Source organism: Oncorhynchus kisutch, linkage group LG6, assembly GCF_002021735.2.
Source record: "Oncorhynchus kisutch isolate 150728-3 linkage group LG6, Okis_V2, whole genome shotgun sequence".
NCBI classification, from domain to species: Eukaryota; Metazoa; Chordata; class Actinopteri; order Salmoniformes; family Salmonidae; genus Oncorhynchus; species Oncorhynchus kisutch.
Genome location: NC_034179.2, coordinates 36,601,847 through 36,623,897, shown reverse-complemented (window position 1 = coordinate 36,623,897; position 22,051 = coordinate 36,601,847). Strand labels below are relative to the sequence as shown.

General features: G+C 40.7%; 1 protein-coding gene across 2 annotated transcripts in view; it reads right to left on the bottom strand.

The window, feature by feature from the left end:
- The window catches only part of LOC109892766 (delta-sarcoglycan-like), a 313,752-nt gene that overhangs the window by 21,691 nt on the left and 270,010 nt on the right, over positions 1-22,051 (bottom strand). For both annotated transcript variants that reach the window (XM_020485532.2, XM_020485531.2), the window contains exon 6: positions 8,694-8,766. In XM_020485532.2, the coding sequence (XP_020341121.1) occupies positions 8,694-8,766 (73 nt within the window). The remainder of the gene's footprint in view (positions 1-8,693; positions 8,767-22,051) is intronic.

Genomic DNA, 22,051 nt, shown 5'->3' with positions numbered 1-22,051 from the left:
AAGATGTGGCCAATGGATGGAGAGCCATCCATGTTTTCCTTAAGGGTACCAATAGGGGAGAGATAACCAAATGTGTTCAAAAACTGAAAGAACCGTTTGTTGATTTTGAAGAAATGTTTAGAGCAGAGGTGGTTAGACACAGTGGGTTACCTGGCATGGAAGATGAAGATGTCCCATTTTTGGAGGAATTGAGGGTAATCACTCATCAGCTGATGCAATCCATACATGATGATTTGCGGGGGAAAAAATAGTTTCCACAACTAATGACTGGGAGAGACAACTACGGTGACAACATTGACAAGTTGTCACGACTGGACAGAGACATCAAAAAACAAATGTGTTATGGCTATACATCCCCTGATACAATGTGGATAAATAGTTACTTGTCTAACAGAACACAGAGGGTGTTCTTTAATGGAAGCCTCTCAAATATAATGCAGTTAGAACTAGGAATTCCCCAGGGTAGCTGTTTAGACCCCTTGCTTTTTTGAATTTTTACTAACGACATGCCACTAACTTTGAGTAAATCCAGAGTGTCTATGCATGCGGATGACCTAACACTATACACATCAGATACTACAGCGACTGAAAGGACTGCAACATTCAACAAAGAACTACAATTAGTTTCAGAGTGGGTGGCAAGGAGTAAGTTAGCCTTAAATATTTCAAAAACTAATAGTAGTGGGGAGAAGATGGGGAGAAGTCTGTCTATAATAAAGCGATGCTCTGCCTTCTTAACAACACTATCAACAAGGCAGGTCCTACAGGCCCTAGTTTTGTCGCACGTTGACTACTGCCACAAAAAAAGACATAGGAAAATTGCAATTGGCTCAGAACAGGGCAGCACGGCTTGCCCTTGGATGTACATAGAGAGCTAATATTAATAATATGCATGGTAATGTCTCCTGGCTGAAAGTGGTGGAGAGATTGACTTCATTACTACTTTTATTTATGAGAGGTATTGACATGTTGAATGCACCAAGCTGTTTGTCTAAACTACTGGCACACAGCTCGGACACCCATGCATACCCCACAAGACATGCCATAAGAGGTCTCTTCACAGTCCCCAAGTCCAGAGCAGACTATGGGAGTCACACAGTACTAGTACTACATAGAGCCAGACAACATGGAACTCTATTCCACATCAAATAACTGACGCAAGCAGTAAAATTGTATTTAAAAAAAACTGATAATAAAACATGTTATGGAAGAAGCAGGGATTGTGAAGCAACACAAATATTGGCTTAGACACACACACACACACACACACACACACACACACACACACACACACACACACACACACACACACACACATGGATTTAGTACTGTGGATATGTGATAGTGGTGGAGTAGGGGCCTGAGGGCACACAGTCTGTTGTGAAATCTGTGAATGTATTGTAATGTTTTTAAAATTGTATAAACTGCCTTAATCTTGCTAGACCACAGGAAGAGTAGCTGCTGCTTTGGCAGCATGGCTAATAGGGATCCATAATAAATACAAATACAAATCAACATAATAAACCTGCTGTTATCAGATTTGTGCAGGTTCCGAGTGAAACCAACAACATTATTCGTTCAGTAAAATAGTAACCTGGTGTATGTCATTATTGCGGGATTTCTGGTCACTGGCAACAAGAATGTCGGAAAGAAAACATGTTCTTATGAGGAATGACCAGGAGAAGCAGGGTCCGTCTAAGGGAAAATGGAATCACGACAACAGCCCCAACGACACAATGCTGATGCAGAAATTTAAGAAGCTCTCTCCGGCTCAGCAGCAGATTTTGCTGGATGCTGTGGAGGTAAACTAATGGACTCCCTCTACGTCCCATCTCAGCTGAAATTGGATGGAATATATGGGAACATGATGGTTAACAACTTTGCAGTAGATTTTCTAGTAGATACGGGTCCTGAAGTCACTATATTGCCCATATCTTATGCAAGACATGTATGTCCTCAGTACACAGGCAAGAAGATGAGAGCCACAGGAGTAGGGGGTGACAAATATGAAACAGACTAAACCATTATCAAATTCTATTGGTCCATTGAAGATTGATGCAGGGGTGTGGATAGGCTCATTTGAACAACCTATTTTAGGCCTTGATTTTATTATGCAACTTGACTCTACATTGAACTTTTCTGAAGGAAAGGTGACGTAGCAAATTAGACAACTGCAGGGCTCTACAGTTCAGAACCATCCTATTTGTACTACGAAGAAACATTTGTGTGGAACTTGGGATATGGAACCAGTGTGCTTGACAGGTGTTGCCCCACCTTGAACAAAACAATATCCCATTAGCAAGGAAGCTATGGACGCTACGAAAGTAGCGATTAAAGATTTATGGGACATGGGTATAGTTGAAAAGACACCATGTAATCCAGCTACTCTGATGTATCCTACAGATACCACATTAGTTGAACATGACTGTTGTGAGTTGGTTTTGGATCAGCTCTCTGATGGGTTTATAGAGTCATTCATTGGAAAACCCTGAGTTTATCTTATCCACAGATGGTTCAAGCATTGTGGAGGGGGGTGTGAGGATGGCTGAGCATAGGTAGTTAATACAATGGACAATGTGATAATACCAGGCACGTTAGATTTGAGAAAAGCAGACGTTCACTTCATGAGTGACACAATGCTTAACTATTGCATACAACAGTAGGGGAAGCAGATAGACAATTAAAAGAGGCGTGGGGAATAACTCCCAAGGGGGAACATGATGTAGTACCAGGACAGTGGGTGATGGTAAAAAAAAATGAAATAGACACATTAGAGCCAAAATGCGAAGGTCCTTATCAAGTTTTGCTCATAACGAGTTCAGCAGTAAAAGTACAGGGGCAATCACGATGGATACATGTCATTCATTGCAAGGTTGTCCATTTTGATGACAAAGTGGAGCCTGGAGAATAAAGAACTGATTGATTCGGAAACGGGGGCCAATCTCGGGTGAAGAAGCATAGTAAGATGATCAGAACCTGATAAGCTTCTATGTTGTATGCTGCAGTATTAGGGATATCTCGGTGAAATGTACAACATTTCCTGAAAATTGGGACATGCTTACTTAGGGAAATCCATGAAATATGAATTTGTCTTAAAACCAGGACATGTTACTTTCACTTTTTGTTTCCTTCGTTACAGTTTATGATAATCTGTCGTCTGAGGCTGCAGCAATATCCTTCGATTTAAGGACTGTACCTGAAATAATACAAGATTACCGGTGAAGTGCAACTAGTGGAACGGAAGAAGAATTCCTCACTCCCGGCAGACTGTCAGAACATCATTTCCAACAGTTATCTATGTGGGACTGATACCAGTGTGGAAGAGCACTTTTAAAGGACTTGGGGAATGATTACCTTGCCAATAGGATGATTGAATATTGTCTTGCAGATAATTGTTATTTTTTGTGTGTGTGAGTTTCCTCCTAATACAGGATGTGGTAGGAATCGGGACATCATCATTACACCTGTTAATACTTATTTTCTATAACTTTTTGGAAATCAATTTCTTATTGTTACAGCAAGTACTGTGTGCCCTTTGTGTTTTATAGAAATGCAAGGTGTTTAATGTGAATGATTTTATGCTTACTGCTAATGTTTTTTATACTGTCTATTTGTTCATGTTTTTTAATTGTTTTCTAAAAATACATTATTTTTCAAATGGTCTAGAGAGGAGTGTATGAATATGTTGAAGATATGTTGAAGATAAATACACAATGCAGAGACAGAGGACGAGAGGTCAAAAGGACAAGAAGTCAATAGAGTAATAACGATTAAGGGAAATAGTGTTTTTTCTGTAATAAGGAATTATTGACCAATAGTTCAGAGACATGAGAGGAATATGTCTTCTGAAATAGGATACTTGTCATTTGTCCATTGGCTAGTTTTATTGCAAGGGATTCTAATTGGTCAACCACAGGCTAGGGCTGGGTTATAAAACTACATGCTGTCCCTTTGTTCTTGGGAGATAATCACAGGAGAGATCCACTGGAGAGAGTATCCCTGAGGACAGGGGAGAATGACCATCTATCTACCTGTCTGATTTGTCCTCTTCAAATAAACCGATTTTCTTCCCCCTGATTTGCATTGGGGTCTGTGTTATTAAAGAATAACATAAATTGCTAACATTCATTATCTCTCTCTCTACCAATGTGTCTCCCCTGTCATGTCTACTCAACCACTTGCCAGCCAGCACCTAAACTCATTTATCTTTCCCTCTTCACGAGTGAGAAGCTCCTTGAATTCAATTTTGATGAGCATCCGGGCATTGATCTGGGCGTACTGAGGGCCGATCCAAGCAGCAGTCCTGCCAAAGATACGGCCATTGATCTCTACATGTCAAAATCCACAAAATAACGCTTCCGAATGGTTCTCCATCGACATTCTACTGGACAGGAAGTAGAGCTAATTGCTGGAGGAGTATACATTGCTTACAGAGTTTCTCCAAGCTACAGGTAATTGGAAGAAAGAGTCAAAACCTTCTGAACCAGTTCAAAGGCTTTAGCAGTTTAATGTTACACTGTAAAAAGGGCTCTAAAGTGGAACAAAATGTTTTGCTGTGTGACTAAGAGTTTTTTGGGGGAGCACTGTGCGACTAGGAAAACCCCCAGATAATAATTGTTTTAATGATAAGGCTACACTCTAACGTTGTTTCCAAGTGCACTAAACAAAAAAAGCAAGTGCAGATTCGATAGCGTCATAGTTGCACCATTACTACAGCAAAAACAGCTTGCTTGAAGCCCAACCAGTTCAAAAGATCTGACCCATATTACCTGCGCAGCATTTTTATCTTCCTATAGTGGCTTGCCGGGACTGCAGCTTACATTCATAAACCATGTCATGGGATGTTCTAAAACTACTCGTGAGTCATTCATGTTTTGTTTACTCTTTGTTCAGTCATGTTACTTCATTGTCAAGCTAACAACCTGGTAACTTTACCAGTATATCCAAACATTTTGTGGCACAGAAAGAAAGGAAAAGGGAGATAATCCTGTGTGGCTCAGCTTGTAGAGCAATGCCAGGGTTGTGGCTTCAATTCCCGCATGGGATCAGTATGAAAATGTATATACGTAAATTGCTATGGATAAGATGGTCTCCTAAATTGTAATTGGATAGCTTCTTCAGGATATCAATGATCATAGCATTTTTTGTGTATGCACAATATGTATGTACGTGTATATATACAGTACCAGTCTGCAGCAGAGGTAACTCTGGGTCTTCCTTTCCTGTGGTGGTCCTCATGAGAGCCAATTTCATCATTTCAAAGTTCTTGACATTTTCCAGATTGACTGACCTTCATGTTTTAAAGTAATGATGGACTGTCATTTGTCTTTGCTTATTTGAGCTGTTCTTGCCATAATATGGACCAAATAGGGCTATCTTCTGTATACGACCCCTACCTTGTCACAACACATCTGATTGGCTCAAACACATTAATAAGGAAAACATTCCACAAATTAACTTTTAACAAGGCACACCTGTCAATTGAAATGCATTCCAGGTGACTACCTCATGAAGCTGGTTGAGAGAATGCCAAGAGTGTGCAAAGCTGTCATCAAGGCAAAGAGTGGCTACATTGAAGAATCTCAAATATAAAATATATTTGGATTTGTTTAACACTTGATTCCATATGTGTTATTTCATAGTTTACAATATAGAACATAGTAAAAATAAAGAAAAACCCTGGAATGAGTCAGTGTGTCCAAACATTTCACTCGTTCAGTACTATATATATATATATATATATATTTTTTTACAAAGCATAGCTTTATTGTGCATAAGTCAATGGAACTTGGAGATACACAGAGAGTAGCCACCCAGTCTAAGGGCTTGTGGGTGCTGCATCAGCGATCTTCTTGGCTGCTGTATTGGCTGTCTTATGGACTTTCTAATTGTGCTTCTTGGAGAAACGCATGTTCTTCATGAACTTAGTTACGACCCCTTTCATGGACTCATAGCGGTTTGATCTGGGCTTCTTGATCCCATTCCTGTGGGCCATACGGGACTTGTGGGTGGTGTGATTCTTTGCCATTTCTGTTTCCTTGGCTCTGCCACACGAACGAGATGACAACCGGAAGAAAGCAATGATCATAGCAATGAATGAATGACAGATTTCTTGAATGTTGTCAGGACAAACCTAACATTTTAAAGAGACAGTGTACAATTTTAAACGTAATGCATCTCAGTAGGAACATTTTGCTTTTACACATCCTCAAATGACTTTGGAATTTCAATAACATGGATTTGTATCAACATATTTTAATAAACTCTTTGCAGTGTTACATATTAGTTTAAAAAGTGGCTACAATTCATAAAGGCCAAATATAGGCTGTATCTCAATCAATTGAAAAAAAAAAGTATTTTATGGTGCTCCTACATTCCATGTGGTGCTCGTAATTAAAAAAAAGATTGGGAGCACCAGTGCTACTGTTGAAAAATGTTGATTTAGAGCCTTGGCCATGTGTTTCGCACCATCATAACAGATTTTATCTTGTGTTTTTATTAAATTGTCTGAGGATGGTGCTAGACCATCTGAAATAAAAAATGAAATGCTTTAAATAAAGGTTAAATCAAGGTCATGTGACATGATTGCGCACAACACAGTGCTCTAGATTGGGAAGGGTGGCTGGGGAGATGTATTTCTAAAAAACATGCAACAATTTCACAGATTTTACTGAGTTACAGTTAATATCATATAAGGAAATCAGTCAATTTAAATATATTCATTCGGCCCTAATCTATGAATTTCACATGACTGGGAATACAGATATGCATCTATTGGTCACAGACACCTTAAAAAAAAGATAGGGGCGTGGATCAGAAAACCAGTCAGTATCTGGTGTGACCACCATTTGCCTCAGGCAGCGCAACATATCTCCTTTGCATAGAGTTGATCAGGTTGTTGATTGTGGCCTGTGGAATATTGTCCCACTTCTCTTCAATGGCTGTGCGAAGTTGCTGGATATTGGCGGGAACTGGAACACAAAGTCAAACACGTTGATCAAGAGCATCCGAAAACATGCTCAAAGGGTGACAGATCTGGTGAGTATGCAGGCTATGGAGGAACTGGGACAGCTTTCCAGAAATTGTGTACAGATCCGTGCGACATGGGGCTGTGCATTATCATGCTGACACATGAGGTGATGGTGGCAGATGAATGGCACGACTATGGGTCTCAGGATCTCATCATGGTATCTCTGTGCACTCAAATAGCCATTGATAAAATGCAATTTTGTTCGTTGTCCGTATCGTATGCCTGCCCATACCATAACCCCACCACCAGCATTGGGCACTCTGTTCAGAACGTTGACATCAGCAAACCGCTCACCTACACGTAACCAAACAAGCTGTCAGCCATCTGACCGTTACAGTTGAAACCGGGATTCATCCATGAAGAGCACACTTCTCCAGCGTGCAAGTACCCATTAAAGGTGAGCATTTGCACACTTAAGTTGGTTACGAAGCCGAACTGCAGTCAAGTCAAGGCCCTGGAGAAGACAACGAGCACGCAGATGAGCTTCCATGAGACGGTTTGTGAAATTTTGTGCAGAAATTCTTTGGTTGTTCAAACCCACAGTTTCATCAGCTGCCCAGGTGGCTGGTCTCAGATGATCCCGCAGGTGAAGAAGTTGGATGTGGAGGTCCTGGGCTGGCGTGGTTACACATGGTCTGCGATTGTGAGTTGACGTAGTGCCAAATTCTTGAAAACAGCATTGGAGGTAGCTTATGGTAGAGAAACTAACATTAAATTACCTGGCGACAGCTCTGGTGGACATTCTTACAGTCAGCATGCCAATTGCACGCTCCCTCAAAAATGTTGACATTTCGGGCATTGTGTTGTGTAACAAAACTGCACATTTTAGGGTGGCCTTTTATTGTACCCAGCGCAAGCACCCGTGCTGTAATCAGCTTCTTGATATGGCACACCTGTCAGGTGGATGGATTATCTTGGCAAAGGAGAAAAACTCACTAACAGGGATGTAAACAAATGTGTGCACAATATTTTAGAGAAATAATATTTTCGTGTGTATGAAACAATTCTGGGTTATTTTATTTCAGAACAAGAAACGTGGAAACACTTTAGATGTTGCTTTTGTATTTTTTTCAGCGCAAAATGGCTGACATTGGTAGTATGCATGGGGCTGGAGCAGGGCTTCCCATACTCGGCCCTAGAGACCCTAAAGGGTGCACATTTATTTTTTTTCCCAAACACCACACATCTGATTCAAAGCTTGATGATTAGTTAATTATTTGAATCAGCTGTGTAGTGCAAGGGCAAAAAATAAAATGTGCACCACTTGGGGTCCCAAGGACCGAGTTTGGAAATCATTTCACAGGCAATAATCCAAATCACACCCTCACTCTCGCTGAGCGACACACCATGGCTTAGGGAAATGCCCTGTAATCTTCAGCCAGCCCAAATGCACCAGCACAAACTAAACTGTACAGTAGGTCCTCTGCCCACGACGGGAGCAATTTTTCCATCATTTTATAATAGCAACCCAGTGACATGCCACAGCAATTCCTCATCAGTTTTTTGTTGTTGAATGTTGTTTGATTATAAATGCATAGAACATGAGAAAGGTGATGCATGGTGTTATAGCTGTGTGTGAGTTTGTGTAAGTATGTATGTACAGTATGTATCTACAATATGTGTGCGCATCAGGAGGAATTATTCAAAGAGAAATGTATTTTACCGTAGCTCTTTGAAGGGCTCGGCCCTGACGTGTGGCGTCTCCACAGAGTTGCTGAACACGGCTCCCTCGGCACCTGCAATCACAGAACCACAACATTAGCCAGGAGACCTGGGTGGATAAATTGAGGCAACATCTCAAGACATCAGTCAGGAAGTTAAAGCTTGGTCACAAATGAGTCTTCCAAATGGACAATGACCCCAAGCATACTTCCAAAGTTGTGGCAAAATGGCTTAAGGACAACAAAGTCAAGGTATTGGAGTGGCCATCACAAATCCCTGACCTCAAGCCTATAGAAAATGTGTGGTCAGAACTGAAAAAGCATGTGCGAGCAAGGAGGCCTACAAACCTCAATCAGTTACACCAGCTCTGTCAGGAGGAAAAAGGCGAGGCTTGCAAGCTGAAGAACACCATCCCAACTGTGAAGCACGGGGGTGGCAGCATCATGTTGTGGGGGTCCATTGCTGCAGGAGGGACTGGTGCACTTCACAGAATAGATGGCATCATGAGGCAGGACATTTACGTGGATAAATTGAGGCAACATCTCAAGACATCAGTTTTAGCTTGGTCACAAATGAGTCTTCCAAATGGACAATGACCCCTAGCATGGTCAATTGGTCAAACAGTTATATTTCTGTTTCATCAGACCAGAGGACATTTCTCCAAAATGTACGATCTTTGACCCCATCTGCAAACCGTAGTCTGGATTTTTTATGGCGGTTTTGGAGCAGTGGCTTCTTCCTTGCTGAGCGGCCTTTCAGGTTATGTCGATATAGGACTCGTTTTACTGTCGATATAGATACTTTTGTATCTGTTTCCTCCAGCATCTTCACAAGGTCCTTTGCTGTTCTGGGATTGATTTGCACTTTTCACACCACAGTACATTCATCTCTAGGAGACAGAACGTGCCTCCTTCCTGAGCGGAATGATGGCTGCGTGGTCCCATGGTGTTTATACTTGCGTACTATTGTTTGTAAAGCAACAAAATGTGTGAAAAGTCAAGGGGTGTGAATACTTTCTGAAGACTGTACATCAGAACAGAAGAGCTCCTCCTAGAACAGATCGTTAAGCACAGAGTTATCTTTCCACATGGGCGAGGGAGCGCTTCTCTTCGCATATTTACCCTCGCCGCTTTCAGAGCGAAAAGCTGAGAGCTGTAATTTAAGAACAACCCTAAAGTAATAACGGCCCTGTAAATTTTCTCAAGTACTCTGGTACCCAAGCATCATCCTGTTCCTATAATTGAAATAACCCTTTTTTCTAGGTGTTTTTTTGTTCCTACGGTGACTCAACGAACTTTGAAATAACATTTAGTCGAGACCTTTGATCCACTAGCCTGATTCTGCTTACTGTGATGCAGCACCCTAACCTTAGGTTTTATTCAATAGCACAGGGTGGGACTACAGTAGCTCAGAGCCAAAGTTAACTGTGTGGAGTAGGTGAGACTTGTTGGACATGGCGGCCCATATAGATCTGTGGCTTCAGAGATTATGTCCATTGATTTGGTATCCCAGTGTGGTATTGAGCGACGGGCCGATGGCTTGCAGAGTGGGGAGGTCTGTCAGGAGGAATGGGCCGAAATTCACCCAACTTATTGTGGAAAGCTTGTGGAAGGCTACCTGAAACGTTTGACCCAAGTTAAACAATTTAAGGGCAATGCTACCAAATACTAATTGAGTGTATGTAAACTTCTGACCCACTGGGAATGTGATGAAATAAATCATTCTCTCTACTATTATTCAGACATATCACATTCTTAAAATAAAATTGTGATCCTAACTGACTTAAGACAGGAAATGTTTACTAGGATTAAATGTCAGGAATTGTGAAAAACTGAGTTTAAATGTATTTGGCTATGGTGTATGTAAACTTCGACTTCAATTGTATTTGTAATTGTGTTTTAGATAATTGTCTTGCTGAAAGGTGAATTAATCTTCTATTGTCCGTTGGAAAGCTGAACCCAGTTTTCGTCAAGGATTTTGTCAATGGTTAGCTATATACTGTTTATTTTATCCTAAAAATCTCCCTAGCCCATGCCGATGACAAACAATATGATGTAGCCACCACCGTGCTTGGAAATATGAAGAGTGATAGTCAGTGATGTGTTGTCTTGGATTTGCCCAAAAACAACTCCTTCTATTCAGGACAAAAAGTTAATTTCTTTGCCACATTTACTGCAGTATTACTTTAGTGCCTTATTAAAAACAGGATGCATGTTTTGGAATATTTTTTATTCTGTACTGGCTTCCTTCTTTTCACTCTGTTAGCATTAAGTAATACTGCAGTAACTATAGTACAATGTTGTTGATCCATCTTCAGTTTTCTCCTATCACAGCCATTTATCTTTGTAACTGTTTTAAAATCACCATTGGCCTTATGGTGATATCCCTGAGCGGTTTTCTTCCTCTCCGGCAACTGAGTTAGAAAGTGCGCCTGTTTCTTTGTAGTGACTGAGTGTATTGATACACCATCCAAAGTGTAAATAATAAAGGCTCCATGCTCAAAGGGATGTTCAATGTCTGCTTTTTTGATAACCCAACTACCAATAGGTGCCCTTCTTTTCGAACCATTGGAAAACTTCCCTGGTCATTGTGGTTGAATCTGTGCTTGACATTCACTGCTCGACTGAGGGACTTTACAGATAATTGTATGTGTGGGGTATGTTAAACACTAGTATTGCACACAGAGTGAGTCCATGCAGCTTGTAGTGTGACTTGCTTAGCAAATGTTTACTCCTGAACTTATTGAGGCTTGTCATAACAAAACGGTTGAATACTTTTTGACTCAAAACATTTCAGCTTTCCATTTTTAATTCATTTCTAAACATTTATAAAAACCTAATGCCACTTTTACATTTCGGGGTATTGTGTGTAGATCAGTCACACAAAATCTACATGTTATCAATTTTAAATTTAGACTGTAACACAACAAAATATGGAAAAAGTCATGGGGTGTGAGTACTTTCTTAAGGCACTGTATATGTATTGGCAGCAGCACGGCAGCGTTGGTCCTCCTCTTCGTTGCAGGATTGGTCTGCTCTGTGTTGGGTTTGAAGAGCTTAGCTCGGTGGGGGAAGTTTGATCCATTCTTTGACAGCTTTGCTTCTGGGAGTCACATCTCCTCAGCAGGGGTGAAGGGAATGGCTATGAGACTGTCACTGGACTTCTGTGTTGTAATGTATATGGATGAGCCGTAAAACAACTCCACTTTTAGGGGGTTTAGAGTCCACCTGTTGTAAATTCAATTGATTCGACATGATTTGTAAAGGCACACACCTGTCTATATAAGGTCCCACAGTTGACAGAGCATGTCAAAGCAAAAACCAAGCCATGAGGTCGAAGGAATTGTCCGTAGAGCTCCGAGACAGGATTGTGTCGAGGAACAGATCTGGGGAAGAGCTGGCTGCCTTAGAGCTGGCCGCCCGGCCAAACTGAGCAATCGGGGTGAAGGGCCTTGGCCAGGGAGTTGAAAAAGAACCCAATGGTCACTCTGACAGAGCTCCAGAGTTCCTCTGTGGAGATGGGAGAACATTCCAGAAGGATAACCGTCTCTGCAGCACTCCACTAATCAGGAATTTACAGTAGAGTGGCCAGACGGAAGTCACTCCTCAGTAAAAGTCACATGTCAGCCGTCTTGGAGTTTGCCAAAAGGCATCTAAAAGACTCTCAGACCATGAGAAACGAGATTCTCTAGTCTGATGAAACCAAGATTGAAGTCTTTGGCCTCAATGCCAAGCATCACGTCTGGAGGAAACCTGGCACCATCCCTACGATGAAGCATGGTGGTGGCAGCATCATGCTGTCGGGATGTTTTTCAGCGGCATGGACTGGAAGACTGGTTAGGATCGAAGGAAAGACTAATGGAACAAAGTACAGAGAGTTCCTTGATGAAAACCTGCTTCAGAGCGCTCAGGACCTCAGACTGGGGCGAAGGTTCACCTTCCAACAGGACAACGACACTGAGCACAAATGAAATGAGAACTTGTTCTCAACTTGCCTACCTGGTTAAATAAAGGTGAAATTTAAAAAATAAATAAAAATGTGCCATTGTTTTCCCGTTCAGAAACTGACAGTCCTTTTCCAGGTACGGCATAAATTACTGCTAAAGATTAAAACATTCTGCCAACAAAGTAAATAGACCAGTAGTGTATGTAAAATATTTGACAGTATGGGTAGGCTACAGCATTGCTGTGCGATAAGAGCACAACATCATTGTCTATTTAATCTCAGAGCCTATACCAACACAGGACATATAAACTCAATAAACTATTGATAAACTAAATATTGAACAAAGATTAATCTTTTGCATGCCGTGGTCTAATCACAATAGTTCAAAATTATACAGCAAATAAATGGCGTTACTGTCACCATAAAAGGTGAATGGAGGCGTTTTTCATCCTGAGTTTTCAGGCTCGTTCACGCATGCACCGTTTTACGACAGTTCTGATTGATAACGGGAAACGTGTATGTATGGATTGCGCCAAGTTTATAATTCTCAATATTTTTGTACAGTATATGCGCAGACTTTTATGAAATGGCGCATCCAAAAATGTAGTGTGAAATTTACGCAACGGTCATAAATGAGGCCCCAGATTTTCTGAGCAATCTTTCCAACTATTGGACATGTAAACGCTTTAATCAGCGTTGATCTGCGCATGTGCTAGCACGAGCAAGGCGAGCTTCCAACTTTTGCGCAAGTGAGTTCGGAAAAACTGAAAGTATGCATCTTTGAAATTGTTTTCAAGTACAACCTTTAAATGTCCGAACTCAGAATAAAATATTCTTCATTTTAAGCGTGGAAATCGAGTCTGCCGCATGAGCATGCTTTTGCGGCACAGTCGATAGCGCGCCGGACCTCGGGCTCGAAGGCCTGTTTCATTACATTTCGATTTAAATGTTTACATGCTTTGCAAGAACGATTTCCCTAATAATTCCGTTTACATGGGCACATCTAAAATCAGGCTACCTGATTGGGCTTTGATAAATGCGGAAAATCGGCAACCAAAATAAACGTTTCAACACATCGATCATGTTTTTTTTTTAAACAGGGTCATTACACTACTCCCTCCTTTCAAAGAGCGCGTCCTCGCGCTAGTTTGCGACCGGCCAAGCACACGCACTGTCCGATCACGTCCGACACCAGTTTAATGAAACAGGAGGGAGCAGGTCTCGAACCCTCGACCTTCGAGCCCGAAGTCCGGCGCGCTATCGACTATCGATTTCCGTGCTTATAAACCCAGGGTCGTTACAGAACTATCACTAAATATTTACAATATTTACCATTTATAATTGTAATGTATTGTGTACCTGTAACTTAATGTAGACTACAGCACATACATATACCCACAGACTAATGAGACTACACTCAGAAAAAAAGGGTTCCAAAAGAGTTCTACTGTCTATAGGAGAACTATTTTGGGTTGATGTAGAACCTTTCGAAGAAAGGGTTCTACCTGAAACTTAAATGGTTCTACCTGGAACCAAAAATGTTTTTTCAAAGTGTTCTATGGGGACAGCCAAACAACCTTTTCAGGTTCTACATAGCACCTTTTTTTCTAAGAGTGTATAGCGGATAGGAGACATCCCACAGTCCCCAACCCCAAATAGCCTGTCACAAGTAACCCACCGACTTACAGAGCAGAAAATAAAACGTTCATACATATTTCTACACTGTAGCCATGAGCCCTTCAAGTAATTATCCAGGCCTCACAGCCAAAACATTGCCCTTTGCTCAAATGGTATGGAAAAGAGTTGTGATGCAGCTTTTATGGGGAGATATTTCACATTATGGTGTCTCCTACGGTTAGCGACTATTATATTATGGAGAGAAAGCTGGTCAATAGGTGCCAGCTTAGCGGTAACAAATGTAACAAATTTCACAATTACTTTTTTGTGTAAAAATGCTGACAGAGAAAAACTCAGCCCCCCGCCTGACAGCCGAGATTGACATTGATCGGGGAGATACACAAACCATTCAAACTTGCCAACCATATCCATGAAGAGTAATAGAGGCTGTCCATATGTAATGTTATGTTCAGAAAATACATGGTGAGGGTGTGTGATGAGCTGTCAAGACAGCAGCATGTCAGAATACTGTACAGTCAAAGCCAGTTTTGGGGAGGGATTTACAGATGATGGGCCTCTTTTGGCAACAAAAAAAAAATCACACTTAAGTTGAGTACAGTCTGTTGAAGTTTGTTTCAGTAGGTGTATTCATACAGTTAAGAGGGATTCAACCAACAATATAACCCAGCATGGTTTTGGCAAAATGCATAACACGGCATTAACACATTGAGTTAGAACCTGTAAAATCTGTACTAAACGGCCAGTGCAGTATGGCAAAAAACACAACATCAGTTCCCCATTCTGACACAGTAGGGCCCAGACAGTCTTCTCTCAAACACTACTACCAGCCAGCTAGCCACAGTCCATAGATGAAAATAATAGATGATCAAAGCCCCTGGGAGAGAAATGATTAAAGCGACTCATTGTGGACATACAGACTGCAGCCGTAGTCAGATCAAGACCAGGAAACAAAAACACTGTGGGAAGATAAAGGCTGCCTTTAGCCTTTGGCTGTATGCACAGTGTGTGGCTGAGTCTGTGGTGCCATTCAGCCTACCTGACAGATCAGTACTGTTAGTTAGGAGAAAGGACTGTAAAGCAGTACAGTATGTGCCTTTTTGGTATTATGCATACCACACAGTGTCTATAATGTCTTCACTTTCACACCTTAATTAGAGAGCAAGTTAATGTGATGCAGTCCTAATATGGACACTGTAATAGTGAATGTTTGATATTCCCCATATGCAGCATACTGCATAGTTGGGTATCTGGTATCACAATGGGGTTCAACATAGGGAGCAGTGCTGGATAGGATCAAAGCTTAGTTGTACTACGTATGGCCTTAAATCAATAGCCAGCCTATGAGATTCAATCGACCAATATCTTCTCACTTGTATTTACACATCACCTTATGGACTTTAGTCGACTTTCATACATAGGCAACCACACACGTGCACATTTTATTATCTGTTATTATCTGTGCATAGTCATTTGAATAACTCTACCTACATGCACATATTACCTCAATTACCTCGACACCGGTACCCCAGCACATTGACTATGTACCGGTACCCCCTGTATATAGCCCCGCTGTTGTTTCAGTGTTTACTGCTGCTCTTTAATTATTTGTTATTCTTATCTTATCTTTAAAGGTATTTTCTTAAAACTGCATTGTTGGTTAAGGGCTTGTAAGTAAGCATTTCACTGTAAGGTCTACTACACCTGTTGTATTCGGCGCATGTAACAAATACAATTTGATTTGATGTGTGCACAAGCGTGCTTACACACACACGCTCACACACTCACACGTTTGTAAACGCGCACACTCACATGCATTCACATTCACACACCTCTCTCTAAACGCTCCATTGGGAACCTGACTGGGCCAACTCTCCCAGTGACATCCTGTAATGCACCGGCCATAAACGTCCATAAACAGATTGAGTGAAAGATCGATAAAGCCATTTTAGTTTTATTTCCAACTTCCCACATAATGTCCCTTCTGAAATTATTTTGTCAATGTGTTTCCATTACGTCTCCTTCGACCCTCCCAGTCCGCCAGTCTCCTGCTGATCAATCAGCGCCTTATGAAGCATGCAGCAGGATATATCACTAGTGTTTGGAGGCCTCATAAACATTCACTTAATGTCTTCCATAGCGACTGGTGGTGGGATAGAGGGAGGCGATGGAGAAGAGTATATGGGCAAAGGATGACAAATGTGAGACGTGTTTTTAAATAGCCTATGTAGCACAGTCTGTACAGACCGGGCCTCCCAGTGAGAGGTTATGTTGTTTATCCAGACATATCAGTAGGCATTATGGCTGCACCCACATTACATGGCCTGCGGGTCTTCCACATCAGTAGTATTTAACTGGGATAGCACTGCTGCTGAGCTGATATCTGGATCTACTGCTGTATTTACACTAGGATGTTCAAGGGCCTTTCTTATGATAGCAGACCTGTATCTACACATAGGATCAATCAATGTTTAAATTACCTTTGGCTATCATGATTGCATAGATGTATATCGATTGAGATGGGATAGATGTGCACATATTTTTTTACATGTATTTAACCCCTCATTTTTAGAATGAAACATTCTAAGCCCTGTCTAAGCTGGGGGGGGGGGGGTGTCTTGCTTCCATTCAGTCACAAGAGCATTAGTGAGGTCAAGCACTCATGTTAGGCGATTAGGCCTGCTTCGCAGTTGGTGTTCCAATTCATCCCAAAGGTGTTCGAAACCATTTCTTTATGGACCTCGCTTTGTGCAACTGTTGCCACAAAGTTGGAAGCATAGAATCGTCTAGAATGTCATTGTATGCTTTAACGGTAAGATTTCCCTTCACTGGAACAAAGGGGCCTTGCCTGAACCATGAAAAACAGTGCCAGACCATTATTCCCCCTCCACCAAACTTTATAGTTGACACTATGCATTCGGGCAGGTAGCGTTCTCCTGGTGTCCACCAAACCCAGATTAGTCTGTCAGACTGGCAGATGTTGAAGCGTGATTTATCACTCCAGAGAACTTGTTTCCAGTGCTCCAGAGTCCAATGGTGGCGAGCTTTACACCACTCCAGCCGTCTCTTGGCATTAGGCATGGTAATCTTAGGTTTGTGTGCGGCTGCTCGGCCATGGAAACCCATTTCATGAAGCTCCCGACAAACAGTTCTTCCAGAGGCAGTTTAGAACTCAGTAGTGAGTGTTGCAACCGAGGACAGACTATTTTTACGTGCAACGCACTTCAGCATTCCCGCCGTCCTGGTCTGTGAGCTTGTGTGGCCTACCATTTCATGGCTGAGCCGTTGTTGATCCTTGACGTTTCCACTTCACAATAACAGCACTTACAGTTGTCCAGGGCAGCTCTAGACGAACTGACTTATTGGAAAGGTGGCATCCTATGACAGTGCCACGTTTAAAGTCACTGAGCTCTTCAGTAAGACCATTCAACTGACAATGTTTGTCTATAGAGATTGCATGCCTGTGTGCTCGATTTTTATACAACTGTCAGCAACGGGTGTGGCTAAAATAGTCGAATCCACTAATTAGAAGGGTTGTCCACATAGTTTTGTATATATAGTGTATGTACCTCAATTACCTCATACCCCTTCATATTGACTCAGTACTAGTACCCTGTGTATATTGCCAAGTTATTGTTACTCATTGTGTATTTATTCCTTGTGTTATTATTTTTCTATTCATTCCTCGTGTTATTCTTTTTATATATATTTTTATTTTCTTACTATTTCTATTTTTTTTTTTATCTGCATTGTTAGGAAGGGCCCGTAAGTAAGAATTTCACTGTTAGCCTACACCTGTTGTTTATGAAACATGTGACAAATACAATTTGATTAGATTTTTTATATAGCCTCGTTATTGTTATTTATTGTACTATTTTCTGTTTTTATTTGCAAATGTTCTTACTTTTTAATTCTGCATTGTTGGGAAAGGTGTTTGTAAGTAAGCATTTCATGGTAAAGTCTACACCTGTTGTATTCGTCATATGTGACAAATGAAATGTAATTTAATTTCCAATTAATGGAAACACCAGTGCAGCATCCATAAATAGGATTCCAGCAATAGTACTCAGAGAGAGCAAAATCCAGGTGGCCGAATGCAGGAAAATTGGAACCATATATCTGCCTTGGGTGCAGTGCCATTTAGCGGCAGAATTACATAAGTTTGTTTCCAAGGACCCGGTGGACCTTTTATAGTGAAAGTGGCTCTCGCTTCTGGAACAAAAGTGCACTTGAGTGTTGGGGAGAAGTAGATTCTTGGACGTGATGTACAGTTGAAGAGTGCTCCAGGGATCCTCAGTAGTACACTAGATTGCAGATTATAATTAAATAAATGTAGCATCAGCCTCATTGTTGCAGTAAGTCAGACAGGGGTGGGATGGTTGCATTGGTGAAAGCGGTGGGGAGGAGAAGAGCACACCCCACATATATTTTTTAAAATTGTATACTATGGTATAAATATTATAGAATTCACTTTAGTGTTTCTGCAGATTTTACTGTAGTATTCACTGTAGTGTTTTTGAGGACCAAAGTAGGCAAAAACACTATAGTCAATACTGTTGTATTTACTGTAGTATACTGTAGTATTTAAAGTTAACTATAGTGTAACTACTGTAGTAAAAGAAAACCTTAGTAAATACTATAGTAATTAATGTAGTGTTTTTGCAGATTGTAGTATACTGTAGTATTTACTATAGTGTTTTTGCGGACTGTAGTATACTTTAGTATTTACTGTAGTGTTTTGCATACATTACTGTAGTATTTACTATAGTGTTTTTGTTTTGTTATCTTTGACATGGAAATGGAGGCTTTTTCCTTCAGGAAACCTACTGGAGAAACAGTAAAATACCACATTTTCCAAAACCTGTAGCTATATGAGACTGGGGGTCTGAACAGATAGTTCGGAGCTTCTGCTCTTTTCTATAACCCGTTGGGAACACAATTTATGGACTATTCTTGGCATAGATTTCTCACTTCTAGGTGGACAAATTGTGATATGGTGGAGGGGAATTGGCAGGGTATATGCAAATTAAATAGTGTAGTATTTACTATAGCTAGATCCAAGTGAATTGTTTTTGTGGACTTTACTGTAATATTTACTACAGTGTTTTTTTGTTGCGGATAATACTGTGGTAAATACGCCAATATTATTTGAAAAATAAACTGTAGTAAACACTACAACATTCTATAGTATTTACTACACATGATTGAGGGTTAAACAGCATGTAGTATAGTATTCTACAATTTACTATCGAATTTAATAGTAAGTACTGTAGTATTCTATAGTAAAACATGTTCCATGTGGGACTGCATCAAGAACATGGCTCAACAGGGACTGATAACTTGTAGATATTAAACGGGGAAATAGTTTGTTAGTAAAAGCAAGCAGTAAAGTATTTTAAGGAGACTACTGCAGATGGCGTGAGAGTGATGTTTATTTTTTAATACACCAGAACATATTTATTTTGTAGCTGATCATTTTTGATGCACAATTGCAAGTAAATGTAGGCTGTTTACTGTATATATTGATTTTCTATATACTTGTACATTAAATACTATATTTGAAACATCATGATTTCACTGTGGCTTTCAAGTAGTCTACTGTCATCTGGTCATCCGGTTTATAGCTACAAACTTCATTGCTCACACCCGTAGCAGGCGCCTAGTATAGAGGGAGATGGAGCGGGATGGGAGAACAGTGTCAGTGGAGCCGATAACATCATCCTCTGCTACCAGGCCATTTGTCACCCAAGGAGCTACTGTAGCATGGAGCCGTACATGGAGCTGTGAAACACATCACTGTGCCTTGTGGTTAATCAAGCTCCGGGAAGCCACAGTCTGGAAGAGTGATATCACACTGATGAGTGTGTGTTTTGTACAGTATATGTGTGTGTGTGTGTGTGTGTGTGTGTGTGTGTGTGTGTGTGTGTGTGTGTGTGTGTGTGTGTGTGTGTGTGTGTGTGTGTGTGTGTGTGTGTGTGTGTGTGTGTGTGTGTGTGTGTGTGTGTGTGTGTGTGTGTCCTTGACCAGACCTTGGGAGGAACCATTAGAACAACAGGCCCATTGCAAGAGTAAAGTGAACAAGGAAAAAAGGACAGTCATTGTAAATCGAAAACCGATCTCATACTGCTGCAAAAGTCACCTAAAGATTCTCAGGCTTACATTTAAGTCCATTACCAATGCCATCCATGTTCCAAGATACCATTAGTTATCATGGATCAGTGGTGGATGCAGTTAGACGCTATTTTCATTGGAAGCGAGGTATACATCAACACCTAGACCACCCTCCCTCTCACATATCCTTGACAGGAATTATATATCCTCAAAATGAGAAGAAAAACATTATACGTCTGTAATGCCAGTGACATACAGTACTGTGCCTTCAGAAAATATTCACACCCTTTTATGTTTTCTACAAAGTTACAAATTGGGATTAAAATGGATTTAATTGTAATTTTTGGTTAACCATCTACACAAAACACTCTGTAATGACAAAGTGGAAGAACAATTCTAAAATTATAATAATTAATTAATTCATATCTTTTGATTAGACAAGTATTCAACCCCTTTGGAGCGGCAGGGTAGCCTAGTGGTTAGAGCATTGGACTAGTAACTGGAAGGTTGCAAGTTCAAATCCCCAAGCTGACAAGGTACAAATCTGTCATTCTGCCCCTGAACAGGCAGTTAACCCACAGTTCCTAGGCTGTCATTGAAAATAAGAATTTGTTCTTAACTGACTTGCCTGGTAAAATAAAAAATACATATTAGAATCACCTTTGGCAGTGATTACAGCTGTGAGTCTTTTGGGTCTCTAAGAGCTTTGCATACCTGGATTGTACAATATCTTCCCATTATTCTTTTAAAAATTCTTAAAGCTCTGTCAAGTTGGTTGTTGATCATTGCGGGACATCCATTTTCAAGTCTTGGCATAGATTTTCAAGCAGATTGAAGTCCAAACTGTAATTAGTCCACTCAGGAACATTGAATGTTGTCTTGGTAAGTAACTCCAGTGCATATTTGGCCTTACTTTTGAGGTTATTGTCCTGCTGAAAGGTGGATTTGTCTCCCAGTGTCTGTTGGAAAGCAGACTGAACCAGGTCTTCCTCTAGGACTTTGCCTGTGCTTAGCCCTATTCCATTTATTTTTATCCTAAAAAACTCCATAGTCCTTGCCGATGACAAGATATGAAAAAGATATAAGATATAAAAATATGAAGAGTGATACTCTGTGATGTGTTTGTTGTGTTGGATTTGCCCCAAAAATAATGCTTTGTATTCAGGACAAAAGTTCATTTCTTTGACACATTTTTTTGCAGTATTACCTTAGTGCCTTATTGCAAAAAGGATGCATGGTTTGGAATATTTGCTATTCTGTACAGGCTTCCTTCTTTTCATTCTGTCATTTAGGTTAGTATTGTGGAGTAACTACAATGTTGCTGATCCATCCTCAGCTATCTCCTATCACAGCCATTTAACTCTGTAACTGGTTTAAAAACACCAAATCATGGTGACAGTCTTGAGCGGTAATGGTTGGGTGTATTGATAGGCCATCCAAAGTGTAATGAATAACTTCACCATGCTCAAAGGGATATTCATTGTCTGTTTTTTACTCAGCTACCAGTAGGTACCCTTCTTTGCAAGGCATTGGAAAACCTCCCTGATCTTTATCGTTGAATCTATGCTTGAAATTGACTGCTCGACTGAGGGACCTTATAGATAATTGTATGTGTGGGTTACAGAGATGGGGTAGTCATTCAAAAATTATGTTGAACACCATTATTGC